This window comes from Rhinatrema bivittatum, chromosome 4 (assembly GCF_901001135.1).
Source record: "Rhinatrema bivittatum chromosome 4, aRhiBiv1.1, whole genome shotgun sequence".
Lineage (NCBI taxonomy): Eukaryota > Metazoa > Chordata > Amphibia > Gymnophiona > Rhinatrematidae > Rhinatrema > Rhinatrema bivittatum.
Window position 1 is genome coordinate 3,841,354 of NC_042618.1, and position 20,843 is coordinate 3,862,196.

At 52.0% G+C, this 20,843-nt stretch overlaps 1 protein-coding gene across 16 annotated transcripts in view; it reads left to right on the forward strand.

Moving 5' to 3' along the window:
• Positions 1-20,843, forward strand: part of NRXN3 (neurexin 3) — a 2,187,333-nt gene that overhangs the window by 957,896 nt on the left and 1,208,594 nt on the right. For all 16 annotated transcript variants that reach the window (XM_029597682.1, XM_029597679.1, XM_029597681.1 and 13 more), the window contains one exon: positions 7,336-7,455. In XM_029597682.1, coding sequence (XP_029453542.1) covers positions 7,336-7,455 — 120 coding nt within the window. The remainder of the gene's footprint in view (positions 1-7,335; positions 7,456-20,843) is intronic.

A 20,843-nucleotide genomic window follows, 5' to 3' on the forward strand; every position in this document is an offset into this window, starting at 1 on the left:
TGTGAGGGATTGGGGGGTGGTCAGGGATGAGTGGGTTCCATGGCCAGCTCTTTATGGTACACACGGTGTTTGGGGAGGAGTGTGAGGGATTGTGGGTGGTCAGGGATGAGTGGGGTCCATGGTCAGCTCTTTATGGTACACACGAGGTTTGGGGAGGAGTATGAGGGATTGGGGGTGGTCAGGGTTGAGTGGGGTCCATGGCCAGCTCTTTATGGTACACATGGTGTTTGTGGAGGAGTGTGATGGATTAGGGGTGGTCAGGGATGAGTGGGTTCCATGGTCAGCTCCTTATGGTACACACAGTGTTTGGGGAGGAGTGTGAGGGATTGGGGGGTGGTCAGGAATGAGTGGAGTCCATGGTCAGCTCTTTATGGTACACACAGTGTTTGGGGAGGAGTGTGATGGATTGGGGGTGGTCAGGGATGAGTGGGGTCCATGGTCAGCTCTTTATGGTACACACGGTGTTTGGGGAGGAGTGTGAGGGATTGGGGGGTGGTCAGGGATGAGTGGGGTCCATGGTCAGCTCTTTATGGTACACACGGTGTTTAGGGAGGAGTGTGAGGGATTGGGGGTGGTCAGGGATTAGTGAGGTCCATGATCAGCTCTTTATGGTACACATGGTGTTTGGTGAGGAGTGTGAGGGATCGGGGGTGGTCAGAGATGAGTGGGGTCCATGGCCAGCTCTTTATGGTACACAAGGTGTGAGGGGAGAAGTGTGAGGGATTGGGGGTGGTCAGGGATGAGTGGGGTCCATGGTCAGCTCTTTATGGTACACACGGTGTTTGGGGAGGAGTGTGAGGGATTGGGGGGTGGTCAGGGATGAGTGGGGTCCATGGTCAGCTCTTTATGGTACACATGGTGTTTGGGGAGGAGTGTGAGGGATTGGGGGGTGGTCAGGGATGAGTGGCGTCCATGGTCAGCTCTTTATGGTACACTCGGTGTGTGGGGAGGAGTGTGAGGGATTGGGGGTGGTCAGGGATGAGTGGGGTCCATGGTCAGCTCTTTATGGTACACATGGTGTTTGGGGAGGAGTAGGAGGGCTCGGGGGTGGTCAGGGATGAGTGGGGTCCTTGGTCAGCTCTTTATGGTACACAAGGTGTGAGGGGAGAAGTGTGAGGGATTGGGGGTGGTCAGGGATGAGTGGGGTCCATGGTCAGCTCTTTATGGTACACATGGTGTTTGGTGAGGAGTGTGAGGGATTGGGGGGTGGTCAGGGATGAGTGGCGTCCATGGTCAGCTCTTTATGGTACACTCGGTGTGTGGGGAGGAGTGTGAGGGATTGGGGGTGGTCAGGGATGAGTGGGGTCCATGGTCAGCTCTTTATGGTACACATGGTGTTTGGGGAGGAGTGTGAGGGATTGGGGGGTGGTCAGGGATGAGTGGCGTCCATGGTCAGCTCTTTATGGTACACACGGTGTTTTGGGAGGGGTAGGAGGGCTCGGGAGTGGTCAGGGATGAGTGGGGTCCATGGTCAGCTCTTTATGGTACACATGGTGTTTGGGGAGGAGTGTGAGGGATTGGGGGGGTGGTCAGGGATGAGTGGGGTCCATGGTCAGCTCTTTATGGTACACACGGTGTTTGGGGAGGAGTGTGAGGGATTGGGGGGTGGTCAGGGATGAGTGGGGTCCATGGTCAGCTCTTTATGGTACACACGGTGTTTGGGGAGGAGTGTGAGGGATTGGGGGGGTGGTCAGAGATGAGTGGGGTCCATGGTCAGCTCTTTATGGTACACACGGTGTTTGGGGAGGAGTGTGAGGGATTGGGGGGTGGTCAGGGATGAGTGGGGTCCATGGTCAGCTCTTTATGGTACACACGGTGTTTGGGGAGGAGTGTGAGGGATTGGGGGTGGTCAGGGATGAGTGGCGTCCATGGTCAGCTCTTTATGGTACACTCAGTGTGTGGGGAGGAGTGTGAGGGATTGGGGGGTGGTCAGGGATGAGTGGGGTCCATGGTCAGCTCTTTATGGTACACATGGTGTTTGGGGAGGAGTGTGAGGGATTGGGGGGTGGTCAGGGATGAGTGGCGTCCATGGTCAGCTCTTTATGGTACACACGGTGTTTGGGGAGGGGTAGGAGGGCTCGGGAGTGGTCAGGGATGAGTGGGGTCCATGGTCAGCTCTTTATGGTACACATGGTGTTTGGGGAGGAGTGTGAGGGATTGGGGGGTGGTCAGGGATGAGTGGGGTCCATGGTCAGCTCTTTATGGTACACACGGTGTTTGGGGAGGAGTGTGAGGGATTGGGGGGTGGTCAGGGATGAGTGGGGTCCATGGTCAGCTCTTTATGGTACACACGGTGTTTGGGGAGGAGTGTGAGGGATTGGGGGGTGGTCAGAGATGAGTGGGGTCCATGGTCAGCTCTTTATGGTACACACGGTGTTTGGGTAGGAGTGTGAGGGATTGGGGGGTGGTCAGGGATGAGTGGGGTCCATGGTCAGCTCTTTATGGTACACACGGTGTTTGGGGAGGAGTGTGAGGGATTGGGGGGTGGTCAGGGATGAGTGGGGTCCATGGTCAGCTCTTTATGGTACACACGGTGTTTGGGGAGGAGTGTGAGGGATTGGGGGTGGTCAGGGATGAGTGGGGTCCATGATCAGCTCTTTATGGTACACACGGTGTTTGGGGAGGAATGTGAGGGATCGGGGATGGTCAGCGATGAGTGGAGTCCATGATCAGCTCTTTATGGTACACATGGTGTTTGGGGAGGAGTGTGAGGGATTGGGGGGTGGTCAGGGATGAGTGGCGTCCATGGTCAGCTCTTTATGGTACACACGGCGTTTGGGGAGGAGTGTGATGGATTGGGGGTGGTCAGGGATGAGTGGGGTCCATGGTCAGCTCTTTATGGTACACACGGTGTTTGGGGAGGAGTGTGAGGGATTGGGGGGTGGTCAGGGATGAGTGGGGTCCATGGTCAGCTCTTTATGGTACACACGGTGTTTGGGGAGGAGTGTGAGGGATTGGGGGTGGTCAGGGATGAGTGAGGTCCATGATCAGCTCTTTATGGTACACATGGTGTTTGGTGAGGAGTGTGAGGGATCGGGGGTGGTCAGAGATGAGTGGGGTCCATGGCCAGCTCTTTATGGTACACAAGGTGTGAGGGGAGAAGTGTGAGGGATTGGGGGTGGTCAGGGATGAGTGGGGTCCATGGTCAGCTCTTTATGGTACACATGGTGTTTGGGGAGGAGTGTGAGGGATTGGGGGGTGGTCAGGGATGAGTGGCGTCCATGGTAAGCTCTTTATGGTACACTCGGTGTGTGGGGAGGAGTGTGAGGGATTGGGGGTGGTCAGGGATGAGTGGGGTCCATGGTCAGCTCTTTATGGTACACGTGGTGTTTGGGGAGGAGTAGGAGGGCTCGGGGGTGGTCAGGGATGAGTGGGGTCCTTGGTCAGCTCTTTATGGTACACAAGGTGTGAGGGGAGGAGTGTGAGGGATTGGGGGTGGTCAGGGATGAGTGGGGTCCATGGTCAGCTCTTTATGGTACACACGGTGTTTGGGGAGGAGTGTGAGGGATTGGGGGTGGTCAGGGATGAGTGGGGTCCATGGTCAGCTCTTTATGGTACACACGGTGTTTGGGGAGGAGTGTGAGGGATTGGGGGGGTGGTCAGGGATGAGTGGGGTCCATGGTCAGCTCTTTATGGTACACACGGTGTTTGGGGAGGAGTGTGAGGGATTGGGGGGGTGGTCAGAGATGAGTGGGGTCCATGGTCAGCTCTTTATGGTACACACGGTGTTTGGGGAGGAGTGTGAGGGATTGGGGGGTGGTCAGAGATGAGTGGGGTCCATGGTCAGCTCTTTATGGTACACACGGTGTTTGGGGAGGAGTGTGAGGGATTGGGGGGTGGTCAGGGATGAGTGGGGTCCATGGTCAGCTCTTTATGGTACACACGGTGTTTGGGGAGGAGTGTGAGGGATTGGGGGTGGTCAGGGATGAGTGGGGTCCATGATCAGCTCTTTATGGTACACAGGGCGTTTGGGGAGGAGTGTGAGGGATTGGGGGGTGGTCAGGGAGAGGGAGGAGGTGACGGGGGATCGCTGTAAATTCACCTCCTGATACTGTACTTTACACAGGGCACCTTCAGTCCCTGGTTTTACATTTTTGCTCTGTCTCTGCTTCACTCCCTCTCTGCTCTGCTTTTCTTGTGCATGCAGTGTGCTTTGCCCTCTGTGGGAGACGTTTTTACTGGGCCCAGTGCGGAGGGTCCATGTGTCTTGGGCGGGGGTGCATTAAGGTGCTATTAAAAGCATTGTCTCTTAGGTAGTCAGGAATCGTGGGTCCCTCTTTGCTTCTTGTCTGTTTTATTCTAGTAAAATACTATTTGGGGGGAGAGAAAGGAGGCGAGGAGGATGAGCAGATGATTCCATTCAGCTGATTAGAGCCTTGGAAAGGAGATGCTCGCTGGGGATGGGATTCACCCCCTTTCTCTCACTCACTTTCCTGGGAAACCAGATGACCCTCTGCTCTCCCCGCTCCTCTTTTTTGATTTGTAACTGGGGGCTGCGGTTAGGGGCTTTGCTGTCACTATCCCCCCCTGGAGAAACCCTAGCAGTGCTTGCCAGCCGTCCGGCCCTGGGATAGGTGGTAAGGAAGGAACACTTCCCAGGACAGGAGGAAATTATTCCCAAGCCAATGGGCCCTTCTGCTCTCCCTTGCATCCTGCCTGTGTGTAGGTGTCTCGGGTCATGCATGTCTGCCTCGTGTGTGCATGTACATGATCTTTATCCCTGCGTGCATGAAACCTCAGCATGCATGTCTGACCTGCAAGCCCTGCATTTCCTCTGAGGCAGCTACAGCTACAGAACGTACTGGAAACAGCATTCCCTGGCAGGCTGGAGTCCTCCTCTCCTCACCCTCCACATGCGATCTGGAGCTCCCAGCGTGGAGGGGGCTGGGATTTAGAAACCCAGACCCGAACATCTGCATGTATTGATAAGAGGCAAGAGGGTTATCAGATGGCTCCAAGCAATCTGGGACAGACTGAGCCAGTCTAGGCTTTGGCCTTATCGCTCAGTACAGTTATCATAGTAATACATTACATACTAACAGAGTAAATGTCAGCAGATAAAGTGCAAAGCAGTCCATCCAGTCTTCCCAACAAGGTGTTGAGGGTTATAACTGACGCTCTGTGCAGGTTACCCTCATGCCTTCTGTGTACGGTTGTAACTCTCGCTCTGTGCAGGTTACCCTCATGCGTCCTGTGTTGGGTTGTAACTGATTCTCTATGCAGTTTACCCTCATGCCATCTGTGTAGGGTTGTAACTGTCGCTCTGTGCAGGTTACCCTCATGCCATCTGTGTTGGGTTGTAACTGCCGCTCTGTGCAGGTTACCCTCATGCCATCTGTGTTGGGTTGTAACTGATGCTCTGTGCAGGTTACCATCTTGCCTTCTTTGTTGGGTTGTAACTGATGCTCTGTGCAGTTTACTCTCATGCCATCTGTGTTGGGTTGTAACTGATGCTCTGTGCAGGTTACCCTCTTGCCTTCTGTGTTGGGTTGTAACTGATGCTCTGTGCAGGTTACCCTCTTGCCTTCTTTGTTGGGTTGTAACTGATGCTCTGTGCAGTTTACCCTCATGCCATCTGTGTTGGGTTGTAACTGATGCTCTGTGCAGGTTACCCTCTTGCCTTCTGTGTTGGGTTGTAACTGATGCTCTGTGCAGTTTACCCTCATGCCATCTGTGTTGGGTTGTAACTGATGCTCTGTGCAGGTTACCCTCATGACTTCTGTGTTGGGTTGTAACTGATGCTCTGTGCAGGTTACCCTCATGCCTTCTGTGTTGGGTTGTAACTGATGATCTGTGCAGTTTACCCTCATGCCTTCTGTGTTGGGTTGTAACTGATGCTCTGTGCAGGTTACCCTCATGACTTCTGTGTTGGGTTGTAACTGATGCTCTGTGCAGGTTACCCTCTTGCCTTCTGTGTTGGGTTGTAACTGATGCTCTGTGCAGGTTACCCTCATGCCTTCTGTGTTGGGTTGTAACTGATGCTCTGTGCAGTTTACCCTCATGCCATCTGTGTTGGGTTGTAACTGATGCTCTGTGCAGGTTACCCTCATGACTTCTGTGTTGGGTTGTAACTGATGCTCTGTGCAGGTTACCCTCATGCCTTCTGTGCTGGGTTGTAACTGTCGCTCTGTGCAGGTTACCCTCATGCCTTCTGTGTTGGGTTGTAACTGATGCTCTGTGCAGGTTACCCTCATGACTTCTGTGTTGGGTTGTAACTGATGCTCTGTGCAGGTTACCCTCATGCCTTCTGTGCTGGGTTGTAACTGTCGCTCTGTGCAGGTTACCCTCATGACTTCTGTGTTGGGTTGTAACTGATGCTCTGTGCAGGTTACCCCCATGCCTTCATTGTAGAGCTGCTCCCTGTAATACACTGGGAAGTATCCCAATATATTGCAGTGTTGCGTAGTGTTGCTGTATTTGGTTATAGTAATGCTACACCCAAGTATGCCACAGCATATCACAGATTAATATGATATTATTCAATATAGTCATTGGTGTGATAAACTTGAAAGGAAGACGGGATGTGGTCCAGGAAGTAGTTAATCTAGCACTGACCCCGTGTCCCAGCAGAGACCCGGTGCATTGTGATGGGAATTAGTCAGTCTGAGCTGGATTGTCAGAAGTGGTGGAACGAGAGGCAGGCTGAGATGTACTGCAGTGCAGCCCCTTCACGGAGACCTCCATGTGGTGTTTTATGATGGGGTCTGGGGATAACCATTATCTATGCCTGCAATGCATTCCCTGCCAGGATGCGGTGATGTGTCATGAGCACAGTGCAATGTGTGACATCAGCCCTCCAGAGTACCCACAATGAATATTCCTCGGGGATATTTTCATGCATCTGCATACTTTTTGATCTAAAGCACTGGTCATTTGTATATTTTGTTTATCCTGAAAACCAGAACTCCTGCTCCCTATCGATGAAGAGAGGAGGAGATGAGTGGTGAAGGTTAAATGCGTGCACAGGTTTCACTGTCCCTACTGTGTCGCTGCACTGTTCTTCTGACTTTAAGTCACCTTGTATGGGACCCTGCCAAGCTTGCATGAGGAAAGCAGGTCTAGTGTTGTCAGCCCAGCTGTCCGTCCTCATGAGAAATTCCTCCGGTCCTGATTCCTTTCTCTCCCATCCCAATGCTTGCATGCTGACCTGTGAGGGCTGGAAAAGCAGGACCTCCCGCCGCTGACCCGAGTGTCTGTGCTTACTGGGCCTTGGTGCGTGTGCATGCCCGTTTGTTGCCCTGTGTTGGCGCCCTTGCGAACGACCGTGGCAGGAGACCCTCTGCCCCTTCACCTTAACCATCCCCCTTCCTCTCTCCTCTCCTGACCCTTGGGCAGGTCCCAGCACTGCCTGCGAGGAAGACTCCTGTGCCAACCAAGGGGTCTGCATCCAGCAGTGGGAGGGCTACACCTGCGACTGCTCCATGACTTCCTACTCCGGGAACCAGTGCAACGACCGTGAGTAGCCGTTTACCTCACTCTTCCTTGGTGGGCTGTGGTGTTGCTGGCGGGTGAGCGGGGCACAGCGATAGTGAACTCCACGAGCACTGAGGCCTCTGCGGCCCAGTCACTGAGATTTTATTTCCCGGTTTATTACATGATTTTGGTGCGTGGGCTGGGGGGGGGTGCTCTTCTCATCTCAGTGGGAAATCCAGGACTGTATACCCTGAAATGCTTTGAATTGCGCTGGACGCAGGCCCCCCCTGATCACACGGTCGGGTTCTCTGTCCGAGCACGTCCGTCACTGCCAGCTCAGCTCTCCCCTCACGCCCTCACAGCACTGTACATCCTGCCAGACTCCTGCTCCTTCAGCTCCTAGCCATAAGTGTAAAATCCGTCTCTGCTGTCCTGGAGGTCCCGCCACTGGGGCATGCATCTCCCGTATCCTTTCAACTGTCTCTAACTGTCTATCTCTGCCTGTCTCTCCTGTAACTTTCCTTCTGTCTCTCTCTCTGCCTGTCTCTCCTTCAGCCTTCCAGCTGTCTCACCTGTGTTTCAGTCTCTCTGCCTGTCTCTCCTTCAGCCTTCCAACTGTCTCACCTGTGTTTCAGTCTCTCTGCCTGTCTCTCCTTCAGCCTTCCAGCTGTCTCACCTGTGTTTCAGTCTCTCTGCCTGTCTCTCCTTCAGCCTTCCAGCTGTCTCACCTGTGTTTCAGTCTCTCTGCCTGTCTCTCCTTCAGCCTTCCAGCTGTCTCACCTGTGTTTCAGTCTCCCTGCCTGTCTCTCTTTCAGCCTTCCAGCTGTCTCACCTGTGTTTCAGTCTCTCTGCCTGTCTCTCCTTCAGCCTTCCAGCTGTCTCACCTGTGTTTCAGTCTCTCTGCCTGTCTCTCCTTCAGCCTTCCAGCTGTCTCACCTGTGTTTCAGTCTCTCTGCCTGTCTCTCTTTCAGCCTTCCAGCTGTCTCACCTGTGTTTCAGTCTCTCTGCCTGTCTCTCCTTCAGCCTTCCAACTGTCTCACCTGTGTTTCAGTCTCTCTGCCTGTCTCTCCTTCAGCCTTCCAGCTGTCTCACCTGTGTTTCAGTCTCTCTGCCTGTCTCTCTTTCAGCCTTCCAGCTGTCTCACCTGTGTTTCAGTCTCTCTGCCTGTCTCTCTTTCAGCCTTCCAGCTGTCTCACCTGTGTTTCAGTCTCTCTGCCTGTCTCTCCTTCAGCCTTCCAGCTGTCTCACCTGTGTTTCAGTCTCTCTGCCTGTCTCTCTTTCAGCCTTCCAGCTGTCTCACCTGTGTTTCAGTCTCTCTGCCTGTCTCTCCTTCAGCCTTCCAACTGTCTCACCTGTGTTTCAGTCTCTCTGCCTGTCTCTCCTTCAGCCTTCCAGCTGTCTCACCTGTGTTTCAGTCTCTCTGCCTGTCTCTCCTTCAGCCTTCCAGCTGTCTCACCTGTGTTTCAGTCTCTCTGCCTGTCTCTCCTTCAGCCTTCCAGCTGTCTCACCTGTGTTTCAGTCTCTCTGCCTGTCTCTCCTTCAGCCTTCCAGCTGTCTCACCTGTGTTTCAGTCTCTCTGCCTGTCTCTCTTTCAGCCTTCCAGCTGTCTCACCTGTGTTTCAGTCTCTCTGCCTGTCTCTCCTTCAGCCTTCCAGCTGTCTCACCTGTGTTTCAGTCTCTCTGCCTGTCTCTCTTTCAGCCTTCCAGCTGTCTCACCTGTGTTTCAGTCTCCCTGCCTGTCTCTCCCGTCTCTCTCTCTCTCTGGTCGTCTCCCCTGTGTCTTTCCCACGGTCTCTCTTTTCTCTGTCCTGCTGTCTCTCTCTCTCTCTTAACCCTTGAGGTGGTAGCCTGGCACTTTTTGTGGCCCTTGTCCTCCCTCTCTGCGAGAGCCACGAGGGCCCGTGGTGTCACGTGTTATGCCACAGACTGGCCGGCAGCAGGTTGCGGCTGTCACTAACGTACCTGCTGTCTGCCTTTCTTGTGTTCTGGCTTCCAGCTCTGTCTCTCTGTCCTGCTGCTTTGCTTTTCTCTCTCTTCCCCTTGCATTATTCCCCCCTCCTGTCTTTCTCTCTCACCTCCTCCTATTTAAGGTTAAGAACGGTGATGCACAAAAGACACCCGAGCCCCCCTGACCTTACGCTCGGCCCTGACTGTGTTTCAGACTCATGTATGTTGCGGGGGACATGTAATCCTATGTTGCTGTGTGTACTGTAGGGCCGTTGATGCCGCCAGGCTGTTGCATGAGATCTCGAGCTGCTGTTTCTTCTAGCTGAGCCTATTCCAAACCCTGTGAACGCTGACTAACAGTGCACGAGGGTCGATGCCCTGGCAGTGACCTGCAGCGTGGGGTTAACAGCAGCTCTGTCATGCAGCCGCCTCGTGAAATGAGTTTGCATTGCTGTTCTGACTGTAAAGGTGCGCTTGACGGTAAGTTGCGCCCGGGAGCTTCGGCCTGCGGGGACTTCGGGGCCGGAGGCTGCGTCTTGCACAGGTAAGTGGTGTTTTTCCTAAAGCATCTCGGAGGAGGAGGAGGAGGAGGAGGAGGAGATGGGCCATGGCGGCCTCACCTGCTTCAGTCATGGCGCGAGAAGCGGGGGCTGCACGCTGGGCGGCCCGGTCAGTGCCGCAGCCAGGCCCGAGGGCTCTGGCTGTTTTCTTTTAGCCCCTGCTGGCGCTGGCTCAGAGGTCCCGCGCTGTGCAGGCGTTACAGGTCCCAGCGGCACGGACGCACTTCCATCATCTGTTTTCGGTGCCGTGGGTGGCGGCCAGGGCTGTTTGTTAGTCCTGGATGTTATTGGCTGCATTTGATACGAGTGAGCCTAAAAGTCTAATCCGGCGTTTAAAGACATCAGGAACGGGGGAGGGGGCCAGCCTCTGACCCCATGGTTTGCCTGGTGCCTGAGTGCTAGGGCCCGGCAGATACTCGTAGGGAAACGTTTTCCCAGCCGGTCTAAGGTTCGTGCCGGGGGCGCCGCGGGGCTCTGCGTCCTCTGCGATATTGTCTGATATCTGTTTAATCTCATTATGCAAATTGTTACCTGGTTTGGGAATAACCTTTTTTTATTTCCGCGGATGACATGCAATTTCTTGTACCTATTCGAGGCTCTCGTGCCTCCTCCCTTGAGTCTTTGACAGTTTATTTTGGATGCGATTGAAAAACGAATGGCTGACGGTTTTAAACCTTTCTAAATCGGTTATTACCTTTCTTTCAAGAGCAAAGGATGCTCCTGAAAATGTTGTGCTTAATTTAAATAAGCCAGACCTTGAAAATGTCAGCGTCCGTTAGGGATCTGGGGGGGGGGGGGGGGGGGGTCCTGGGACTTTAGCTCTCTCTGACGGTTTTGCATGAAACGCAGCTGCTTCCAAACTGGGCAGCCCGGGTTCCTTACTGACCGCCTGAGCCCTGCGCCTAGGATTCGAGTGCAAGGTCCTTCTGCCCGTTCACAGCCCGATCAGTCACGTCAGCCACGCCGGCGCTCTCTCCCTGGTCCCAGGACAAAGGGCTGCTGGAAGTCCCACCCGCTGAGCTGAGTATAGGGACCCTGCTTTTCCTGTGGCCGGTCCAGTATTGCGGGACAGTGTGCCAGAAAAAGTGAGGCCACTACTTCTGCGCTTATAAAAACGATTGAAATCCTGGCTGTTCCCAAAGGCATTTGGGGGGGAGTCTGTCATCCCAGGCAGGGAGGTAAACACTGCTTCTAGGCCTGCCAGCAGATTATACTGTAGACCTGATGTTGCACAGCTGATATTGTTTTAAATTTGGCATTTTATGTCTGTAAACCACATTGAGCTGTCTGCGATATTGCGGTATAAAAATGATTGTTAATGTGATTGCTGAATGATCCTCAGGGAGACGCCGGACAGACAAGAGGATTCAAAATGTCCGTCTGACTTCTTAAGGATCCCGGGCGTGCGGTCTCTGTGTTGCGAGGTCGTGGTGGATTTGTTAGGCAGCAGGGACTTCGGTCAGACGGGGCCTTTTGCCATCTTCTCAGCGCTGTCCTGCTCCCTGCCTAAAATCCTTTTAGCCACAGTCTGCTTCTCCCTCCCCGCCTGTGAAGCAGGGCAGCCGCAGGTCACCTCACGGGGAACGGCGCGTGGCTGCTATGACCTACGTCATGCCGTATCCACCGTGGGCCAGTCGCGTCTGTCAGCTGTGTTTATTTATTTATTTTATTTAAGTTCTTTTAATATACCGATGCTGAAGACAAGTCTTATCGTACCGGTTTACAATGAACTAGGGGAGAACCAATTAACACAGCAGGCGTACAAAAGTTACAATAAAACGGGGAATGAAGAAACTTGGTCATTAGAAAAGAGGGATAGGTAAAACAGTAACAGAGCAGAGAGTTGTTGATTAGACAACAGAGCATGTTCATTTAGTGGTTCAAATATCAAAATGATCAGTTACTGGCATAGTAAGATAGTTGGCGTAGATCAGGGGGGAGTGAGATCCAGTGATGCGGTCTGGCTGTGGAAAGAGCTCGTTTTTTAATGGAGTTGTGTATAGAGGATTTGCTCGGGGAGGGGGGGGGGGGGGGAGGTCTGGAGGGAGTCTCTGTAAGAGGATCTGATTGGCCTTGATGAGGAGTGGAGATCGAGAGGAATGGTAAGTTGTAGAGATGATTGATGATAGATGGTTTTGGGAATGATGGTCAGTGTCTTGAAGAGTATTCTGTAGTGGATGGGTAGCCAGTGTAGAGATTTTAAAATCGGAGTGATGTGGTCTCTGCGACGGGTATTTGTGAGGATCCTGGCTGCCGCGTTTTGCAGCATCTGTAGTGGTTTAGTTGTGGAGGCGGGGAGGCCGAGTAGTAGCGCGTTGCAGTAATCGATCTTTGAGAACAATATGGCTTGAAGGACTGCACGGTAATCATGAAAGAGTAGGAGAGGTCTGATCTGTTTTAGGACCTGTAGCTTGAAGAAGCCTTCTTTAGTGGTGGCGTTGATGAATTTTTTCAAGTTCAGTCTAGAGTCCAGAGTGGTCCCTAGGTTTCTCACCTGGTTTGTTAGTGGTATATTGGCTGTGCTGACTGTGGCATCTATGAAGTGTTGTGACTTCATAGATGCCACAGCTGGGAAATAACCGAAGAGAGTCTGAGTGTCCATTGGCTGGAGAGTGAGGGTACCTGGGGGGGGGGGGGGGGGGGCAGCACTGCAGAGCCCTGGTGGGGCGTGCGAGGAGATAAGACGTCTGCCCATGCTCCTGACCCTGCTGGCTACCTGTGTCAGACGCTTAGGTGCCACCAGAATGAAAGGTGCAGGGGGTCTGGGGGCTCCCCCTCCCGTGCAGCTGGCTGCCGAGTCCCATCCTCCCTTCTGCCAGCAGGAGGCGCAGGAGAGCAGCGCGTCTTCCTGGTGCTGCGTCCTCTGCCGCCGCCCAGTGGGGAGGGGGGGGGGGAGAGAGGGGGCTTCCGGGGCTTCTCCTTCCCTGCCCCCACTGGCACATTGTCAGCTTCAGATTCAGGAAACTTTATCGTCAGGACAAAATTCATCCATGGGTTGCCAAATGGGCACATAGTGAATTCAAAGAGAAAGAGGGAGAACAAATAGGCAGTAGCGCTAATAGCAAGAGTTGTAATTACAGGGCACAGAAGGGTTCGCGGTATGGACGGTTGTGAGGTGTCTTACTGGGGGCCAGAAAGGAGCTGGAGCAGACAGAGCTGCTTCCTCGGGGCATAACATCCCCGCGTGCCGCTCTTCTCTCGGGCTCTCCGCTGCCATGCCGTCGGCTGCTTCCTCTTACTCTCTTTCTGGGCCTCGGGAGACCTTTGCAAGAATCGCCACCATCATTTTTAGTCCTTTTCACCCCACCCCTTTTGGCCTTCTGTACACCACCTTAGTTATACAGAGGTACGACCGCGGCCCTGCCACCTGCTTGCCTGGGAGCATGCGTGCATGGCCGTGACCCTGCCACATGCGTGCCTGGGAGCATGCATGGATGACCGTGGCCCTGCCACATGCGTGCCTGGGAACGTGCGTGCATGACCGTGACCCTGCCACATGCGTGCCTGGGAGCGTGCGTGCATGACCGTGGCCCTGCCACATGCGTGCCTGGGAGCGTGCATGCATGACCATGGCCCTGCCACATGCGTGCCTGGGAGAGTGCATGGATGACCGTGGCCCTGCCACATGCGTGCCTGGGAACGTGCGTGCATGACCGTGACCCTGCCACATGCGTGCCTGGGAGCGTGCGTGCATGACCGTGGCCCTGCCACATGCGTGCCTGGGAGCGTGCGTGCATGATCGTGGCCCTGCCACATGCGTGCCTGGGAGCGTGCATGGATGACCGTGGCCCTGCCACATGTGTGCCTGGGAGCATGCGTGCATGGCCGTGACCCTGCCACATGCGTGCCTGGGAGCATGCATGGATGACCGTGGCCCTGCCACATGCGTGCCTGGGAACGTGCGTGCATGACCGTGACCCTGCCACATGCGTGCCTGGGAGCGTGCGTGCATGACCGTGGCCCTGCCACATGCGTGCCTGGGAGCGTGCATGCATGACCGTGGCCCTGCCACATGCGTGCCTGGGAGCGTGCATGGATGACCGTGGCCCTGCCACATGCGTGCCTGGGAACGTGCGTGCATGACCGTGACCCTGCCACATGCGTGCCTGGGAGCGTGCGTGCATGACCGTGGCCCTGCCACATGCGTGCCTGGGAGCGTGCGTGCATGACCGTGGCCCTGCCACATGCGTGCCTGGGAGCGTGCATGGATGACCGTGGCCCTGCCACATGCGTGCCTGGGAGCGTGCGTGCATGACCGTGGCCCTGCCACATGCGTGCCTGGGAACGTGCATGCATGACCGTGGCCCTGCCACCTGCGTGCCTGGGAGCGTGCGTGCATGACCGTGACCCTGCCACATGCGTGCCTGGGAGCGTGCATGCATGACTGTGGCCCTAGGGTGCTCACAGCGTTTCCTGGCTAATGTTTCTCTCTGTGCTCTCTGCCTTCCTTACCCCTTTTCCTGCCGCCTGACCATGCGGGGCAGAGCTGGCCCTGAGAGACGGGGGGAGGGGGGAGGGAAGGCGGGAGAGGCTGTGCTGATGCCTTGCTGGTGTGATAATGTGTTCCCAGACCCCAGGACCTCGATAGGGAGGAGTGGTGTTTAACACAGTCAAGCAGGGTTCAGGCAGCGCTCACCACAGCTCTCTGTATCGATCCTCTCTCGAGATATTTTTCTGTTTAAATTCTAGGTTGTAATATTGATCAGAGCTCTTCAGGCTTTCGGCGCAGTGAAAAGCAGAGGCAGTGTGCTGTGTGCGTACGTTTAATAAATGTGTGCATTTCTGTGGGTTTGCATCCCTGTGCACAGCGCATGCCCTGCCCGGGCAGGTTGCGATATTAGATTAGATCTGCACGCACTGCCCTCCACTGTGTGCAAATCTATCATTGTGTGTCCCCAGGACTGGCACTGTTTGCTGGGCTTCCCTTGTGATGGTTGCTGCACTGATCTCCGGCAGGGGGTCGTCATGCCCACTCACTTTGAATCTTTGGAATTCTGCCTGGGCTTTCGTTGTTCTTCCTTACGCCCGCCATCCTCAGGCACCACCTCCCTAGGCTGGCACATCCTGCACCCATCACTGGCTGCGATGATGGCAGTTATCCTCTCTCTCCCTCCCGGGGCCTGCGTGCAGCACGACCAGGCCCTGTGGACCCAGGTTGCCAGGGAGGATCCAGAAGTGAATCTTGGCACTGACGTCAGACTCGTGCCTGGAGTTTGCACCCTGAGTTTGGCACAATATTAGGTTCTGTAGCTGGGTTGTGGGTGGGATTTATGAGGCAGAATGACTGCCTACCTATGTGCAGAGGAACTGGGGGAAGATTACAGAGGCAGTGCTTCAGAGTTACTCTGCAAAGGAGCATTTGACTCTCAATAATCTGTGCTTTTTCAGCTTTTTGTGTCAGTGGGAAATAGAAATGTGCAGGAGTAGCTGGTCACATCCTTGCCTGCAGTGCATGAGTTCCTTTGCCCTTCTCTTGACCTTGAAAGTTGTAGACAGGGGAAGCCGAGGTGAAGGAAACGTGGCGTCTTGGAGGAAGGCCGCGCTGCTCCTGTGAACTGCTTTAATTTGCTAATTATGGGCTGCCTCCGGAAAGATGGCTGCCTGTTGGTCTCCAGCGGAGCCGAGTCAAGCCTGGTGACATATCTCCATAACACTGCGCCGATCCCTTACCCAGCGGCCGATATTAATAGGCTGAGCTGCCACACAGGGAATTATCAAGCCCGCCAAATTATAGTGATTTTTCTAACGAACCCTGGGAGCCAGACAAAGGCTTCTGACATTTGATTGTTGAGGGCCTGAGAAAAAGCCAATAGAAATGTGCACAGTTCTGAGAAAAGCAAATCTCTCCCTTGTGGGTTTCCAGAGGTGGGTGCAGAGAGGAAGGGCTGGCGAGGCTGAGGAGCTGCTGGGCCAGGCTGCATCCGAGGAGCCCCCTCTTTCAGTGCCACCTTCCGCAGGCAGGAGCAGCAAGGTCAGTTTGCCAAGCAGGGTTTAGGCTCCTGCTTTGAGAGCTGGGAAACTTTACTAGGGCTAAATGTAGTTGCACGACAGCCCCTAACATTTGGGGGCCTGAAAGGTGAGTGATTCTAGAGGTGGAGAAAGGAAGTGAGGAGCAGCGGGCCCCTGACTTAGGGATCGAGGATCCTGAGCTTCAGGTGCCTAACTCTGAGGAGCTGAGCTTCCTTTTGAATATCGGCCTCAGAAATAATTGCAGTCTCTCTGTCCATCAGAGGTAACGTGAGCAATAATTTACAAATCAATTCTAAGGAACACACGGACCTGCTGAGTCCGTGGCTCGGGGCTTCATTCCTTGGTGGTCCCCGAAGCAAGTTTCTGGGATAATCTCAGGCTGCATAGACTTAGTCTCCGTCCACCTTAATTTACGTATTGAGTACCCAGGCAAAATGGTCGTTTACAGCATTGCCCTCCTGAAACGTAGCAAAACCTGCACGTGGTCTCCACGGCGCGCTCACTTTTTGCCACGGGAAAGAGAGGCCTTCCTGGGGCGGGGGGTGGTTAGCTCGTGCTGTTTCCACACTCCTTCCGCCACCCGCACAAATGACTGGCAGAAAGCACGCGGACTCTGTGCCTGTTCCTTTTCAGCGTGAAACGACGCGGGCCGTTCCCTCGGGAAAATATGTGCAAAGTGCATTTGGTGGAAGCAGCAGGCCCCATTGTGACCCCACGCAGAAGCAGACCTGTGAGCGTCACGGGGCAGGGGGATGCAATCTATAGCTAAAATACGCTAAGGGGCACCCAGAATACCCCATAACCTGCGTAACCCCACCCGGGGATCTGACACTGCCGGGCACTAACATTCAGGCTCCCTCATTTGTAGGGTTCAGCAGCTTTGGCTCAGGGAGGTGGGGACGTTGACCCAGGCTAGTGGCAGTGGGGCATTGGGTCCTCCTCTTGAGCGGGACAGGGAGACCCTCGTTAGTTCTGCTCACTCCATATGTCTCTGGATCCCCATTGCTGGCAGCCCAAGGGTCTCACAAATCACCAGTACTCCCCCAGGTACAATGCAGAGTAGGAACTACAGCCAGCAGCTATTCAGCTTAGAGAGGGTTTACAGATTTACTGGGTAACTTGGTGTTCACAAGATAGTCATAGAAACATAGAAACATAGAAATGACGGCAGAAGAAGACCAAATGGCCCATCCAGTCTGCCCAGCAAGTTTTGCACTTTTTTTTTTTCTCATTCTTATCTGTTATACTTGGCTCTTAGTAACCTTTTGATTCTATTTCCCTTCCACCCCCACCATTAATGTAGAGAGCAGAGTTGGAACTGCCTCTAAGTGAATAGTTAGGGGTAGTAGGGGTAGTAACCGCCGCAATAAGCAAGCTATACCCATGCTTATTTGTTTACCCAGACTAAATAATTCAGACTTTGTTGGTTGTTGTCTGTATATAGATCTACTTTTCTTCATTCCCCCTGCCGTAGAAGCAGAGAGCTATGCTGGATATGCATTGAAAGTGAAGTATCAGACTTTCTCCCCTGCCGTAGAAGCAGAGAGCTATGCTGGATATGCATTGAAAGTGAAGTATCAGACTTTCTCCTGTAACTAAAAACTCACCTGAGCTAAAAAATTCTAACTTATCCCTATCAATTAAAAAGCAGAATAAAAATACAATCAAAAAACAAACTTTGAAATGTTTGTATGCTAATGCCAGAAGTCTAAGAAGTAAGATGGGAGAATTAGAATGTATAGCAGTAAATGATGACATAGACTTAATTGGCATCTCAGAGACATGGTGGAAAGAGGATAACCAATGGGACAGTGCTATACCGGGGTACAAATTATATCGCAATGACAGAGAGGAGCAGTCGGGAGGAGGTGTGGCGCTTTATGTCCGGGATGGCATAGAGTCCAACAGGATAAACATCCTGCATGAGACTAAATACAAAATTGAATCTTTATGGGTAGAAATCCCTTGTGTATCAGGGAAGACTACAGTGATAGGGGTATACTACCGTCCACCTGGTCAAGATGGTGAGATGGACAGTGAAATGCTAAGAGAAATTAGGGAAGCCAACCAAATTGGTAGTGCAGTAATAATGGGAGACTTCAATTACCCCAATATAGACTGGGTAAATGTATCATCGGGTCACGCTAGAGAGATAACGTTCCTGGATGGAATAAATGATAGCTTTATGGAGCAAATGGTTCAGGAACCGACGAGAGAGGGAGCAATTTTAGATCTAATTCTCAGTGGAGCACAGGACTTGGTGAGAGAGGTAACGGTGGTGGGGCCGCTTGGCAATAGTGATCATAATATGATCAGATTTGATTTAATGACTGGAAAAGGAACAGTGTGCAAATCCAAAGCTCTCGTGCTAAACTTTCAAAAGGGAAACTTTGATAAAATGAGAAAAATTGTTAGAAAAAAACTGAAAGGAGCAGCTACAAAAGTAAAAAATGTCCAAGAGGCGTGGTCATTGTTAAAAAATACCATTCTAGAAGCACAGTCCAGATGTATTCCACACATTAAGAAAGGTGGAAAGAAGGCAAAACGATTACCGGCATGGTTAAAAGGGGAGGTGAAAGAAGCTATTTTAGCCAAAAGATCTTCATTCAAAAATTGGAAGAAGGATCCAACAGAAGAAAATAGGATAAAGCATAAACATTGGCAAGTTAAATGTAAGACATTGATAAGACAGGCTAAGAGAGAATTTGAAAAGAAGTTGGCTGTAGAGGCAAAAACTCACAGTAAAAACTTTTTTAAATATATCCGAAGCAGAAAGCCTGTGAGGGAGTCAGTTGGACCTTTAGATGATCGAGGGGTTAAAGGGGCACTTAGAGAAGATAAGGCCATCGCGGAAAGATTAAATGATTTCTTTGCTTCGGTGTTTACTGAAGAGGATGTTGGGGAGGTACCCGTAATGGAGAAGGTTTTCATGGGTAATGATTCAGATGGACTGAATCAAATCACGGTGAACCTAGAAGATGTGGTAGGCCTGATTGACAAACTGAAGAGTAGTAAATCACCTGGACCGGATGGTATACACCCCAGAGTTCTGAAGGAACTAAAAAATGAAATTTCAGACCTATTAGTAAAAATTTGTAACTTATCATTAAAATCATCCATTGTACCTGAAGACTGGAGGATAGCAAATGTAACCCCAATATTTAAAAAGGGCTCCAGGGGCGATCCGGGAAACTACAGACCGGTTAGCCTGACTTCAGTGCCAGGAAAAATAGTGGAAAGTGTTCTAAACATCAAAATCACAGAACATATAGAAAGACATGGTTTAATGGAACAAAGTCAGCATGGCTTTACCCAGGGCAAGTCTTGCCTCACAAATCTGCTTCACTTTTTTGAAGGAGTTAATAAACATGTGGATAAAGGTGAACCGGTAGATATAGTATACTTGGATTTTCAGAAGGCGTTTGACAAAGTTCCTCATGAGAGGCTTCTAGGAAAAGTAAAAAGTCATGGGATAGGTGGCGATGTCCTTTCGTGGATTGCAAACTGGCTAAAAGACAGGAAACAGAGAGTAGGATTAAATGGGCAATTTTCTCAGTGGAAGGGAGTGGACAGTGGAATGCCTCAGGGATCTGTATTGGGACCCTTACTGTTCAATATATTTATAAATGATCTGGAAAGAAATACGACGAGTGAGATAATCAAATTTGCAGATGACACAAAATTGTGCAGAGTAGTTAAATCACAAGCAGATTGTGATAAATTGCAGGAAGACCTTGTGAGACTGGAAAATTGGGCATCCAAATGGCAGATGAAATTTAATGTGGAAAAGTGCAAGGTGATGCATATAGGGAAAAATAACCCATGCTATAATTACACGATGTTGGGTTCCATATTAGGTGCTACAACCCAAGAAAGAGATCTAGGTGTCATAGTGGATAACACATTGAAATCGTCGGTTCAGTGTGCTGCGGCAGTCAAAAAAGCAAACAGAATGTTGGGAATTATTAGAAAAGGAATGATGAATAAAACGGAAAATGTCATAATGCCTCTGTATCGCTCCATGGTGAGACCGCACCTTGAATACTGTGTACAATTCTGGTCGCCGCATCTCAAAAAAGATATAATTGCGATGGAGAAGGTACAGAGAAGGGCTACCAAAATGATAAGGGGAATGGAACAACTCCCCTATGAGGAAAGACTAAAGAGATTAGGACTTTTCAGCTTGGAGAAGAGACGACTGAGGGGGGATATGATAGAGGTGTTTAAAATCATGAGAGGTCTAGAACGGGTAGATGTGAATCGGTTATTTACTCTTTCAGATAGTAGAAGGACTAGGGGACACTCCATGAAGTTAGCATGGGGCACATTTAAAACTAATCGGAGAAAGTTCTTTTTTACTCAACGCACAATTAAACTCTGGAATTTGTTGCCAGAGAATGTGGTTCGTGCAGGTAGTATAGCTGTGTTTAAAAAAGGATTGGATAAGTTCTTGGAGGAGAAGTCCATTACCTGCTATTAGGTTCACTTAGAGAATAGCCACTGCCATTAGCAATGGTTACATGGAATAGACTTAGTTTTTGGGTACTTGCCAGGTTCTTATGGCCTGGATTGGCCACTGTTGGAAACAGGATGCTGGGCTTGATGGACCCTTGGTCTGACCCAGTATGGCATTTTCTTATGTTCTTATGTTCTTATGTCCCCTGCCGTAGAAGCAGAGAGCTATGCTGGATATGCATTGAAAGTGAAGTATCAGACTTTCTCCCCTGCCGTAGAAGCAGAGAGCTATGCTGGATATGCATTGAAAGTGAAGTATCTGACTTTCTCCCCTGCCGTAGAAGCAGAGAGCTATGCTGGATATGCATTGAAAGTGAAGTATCTGACTTTCTCCCCTGCCGTAGAAGCAGAGAGCTATGCTGGATATGCATTGAAAGTGAAGTATCTGACTTTCTCCCCTGCCGTAGAAGCAGAGAGCTATGCTGGATATGCATTGAA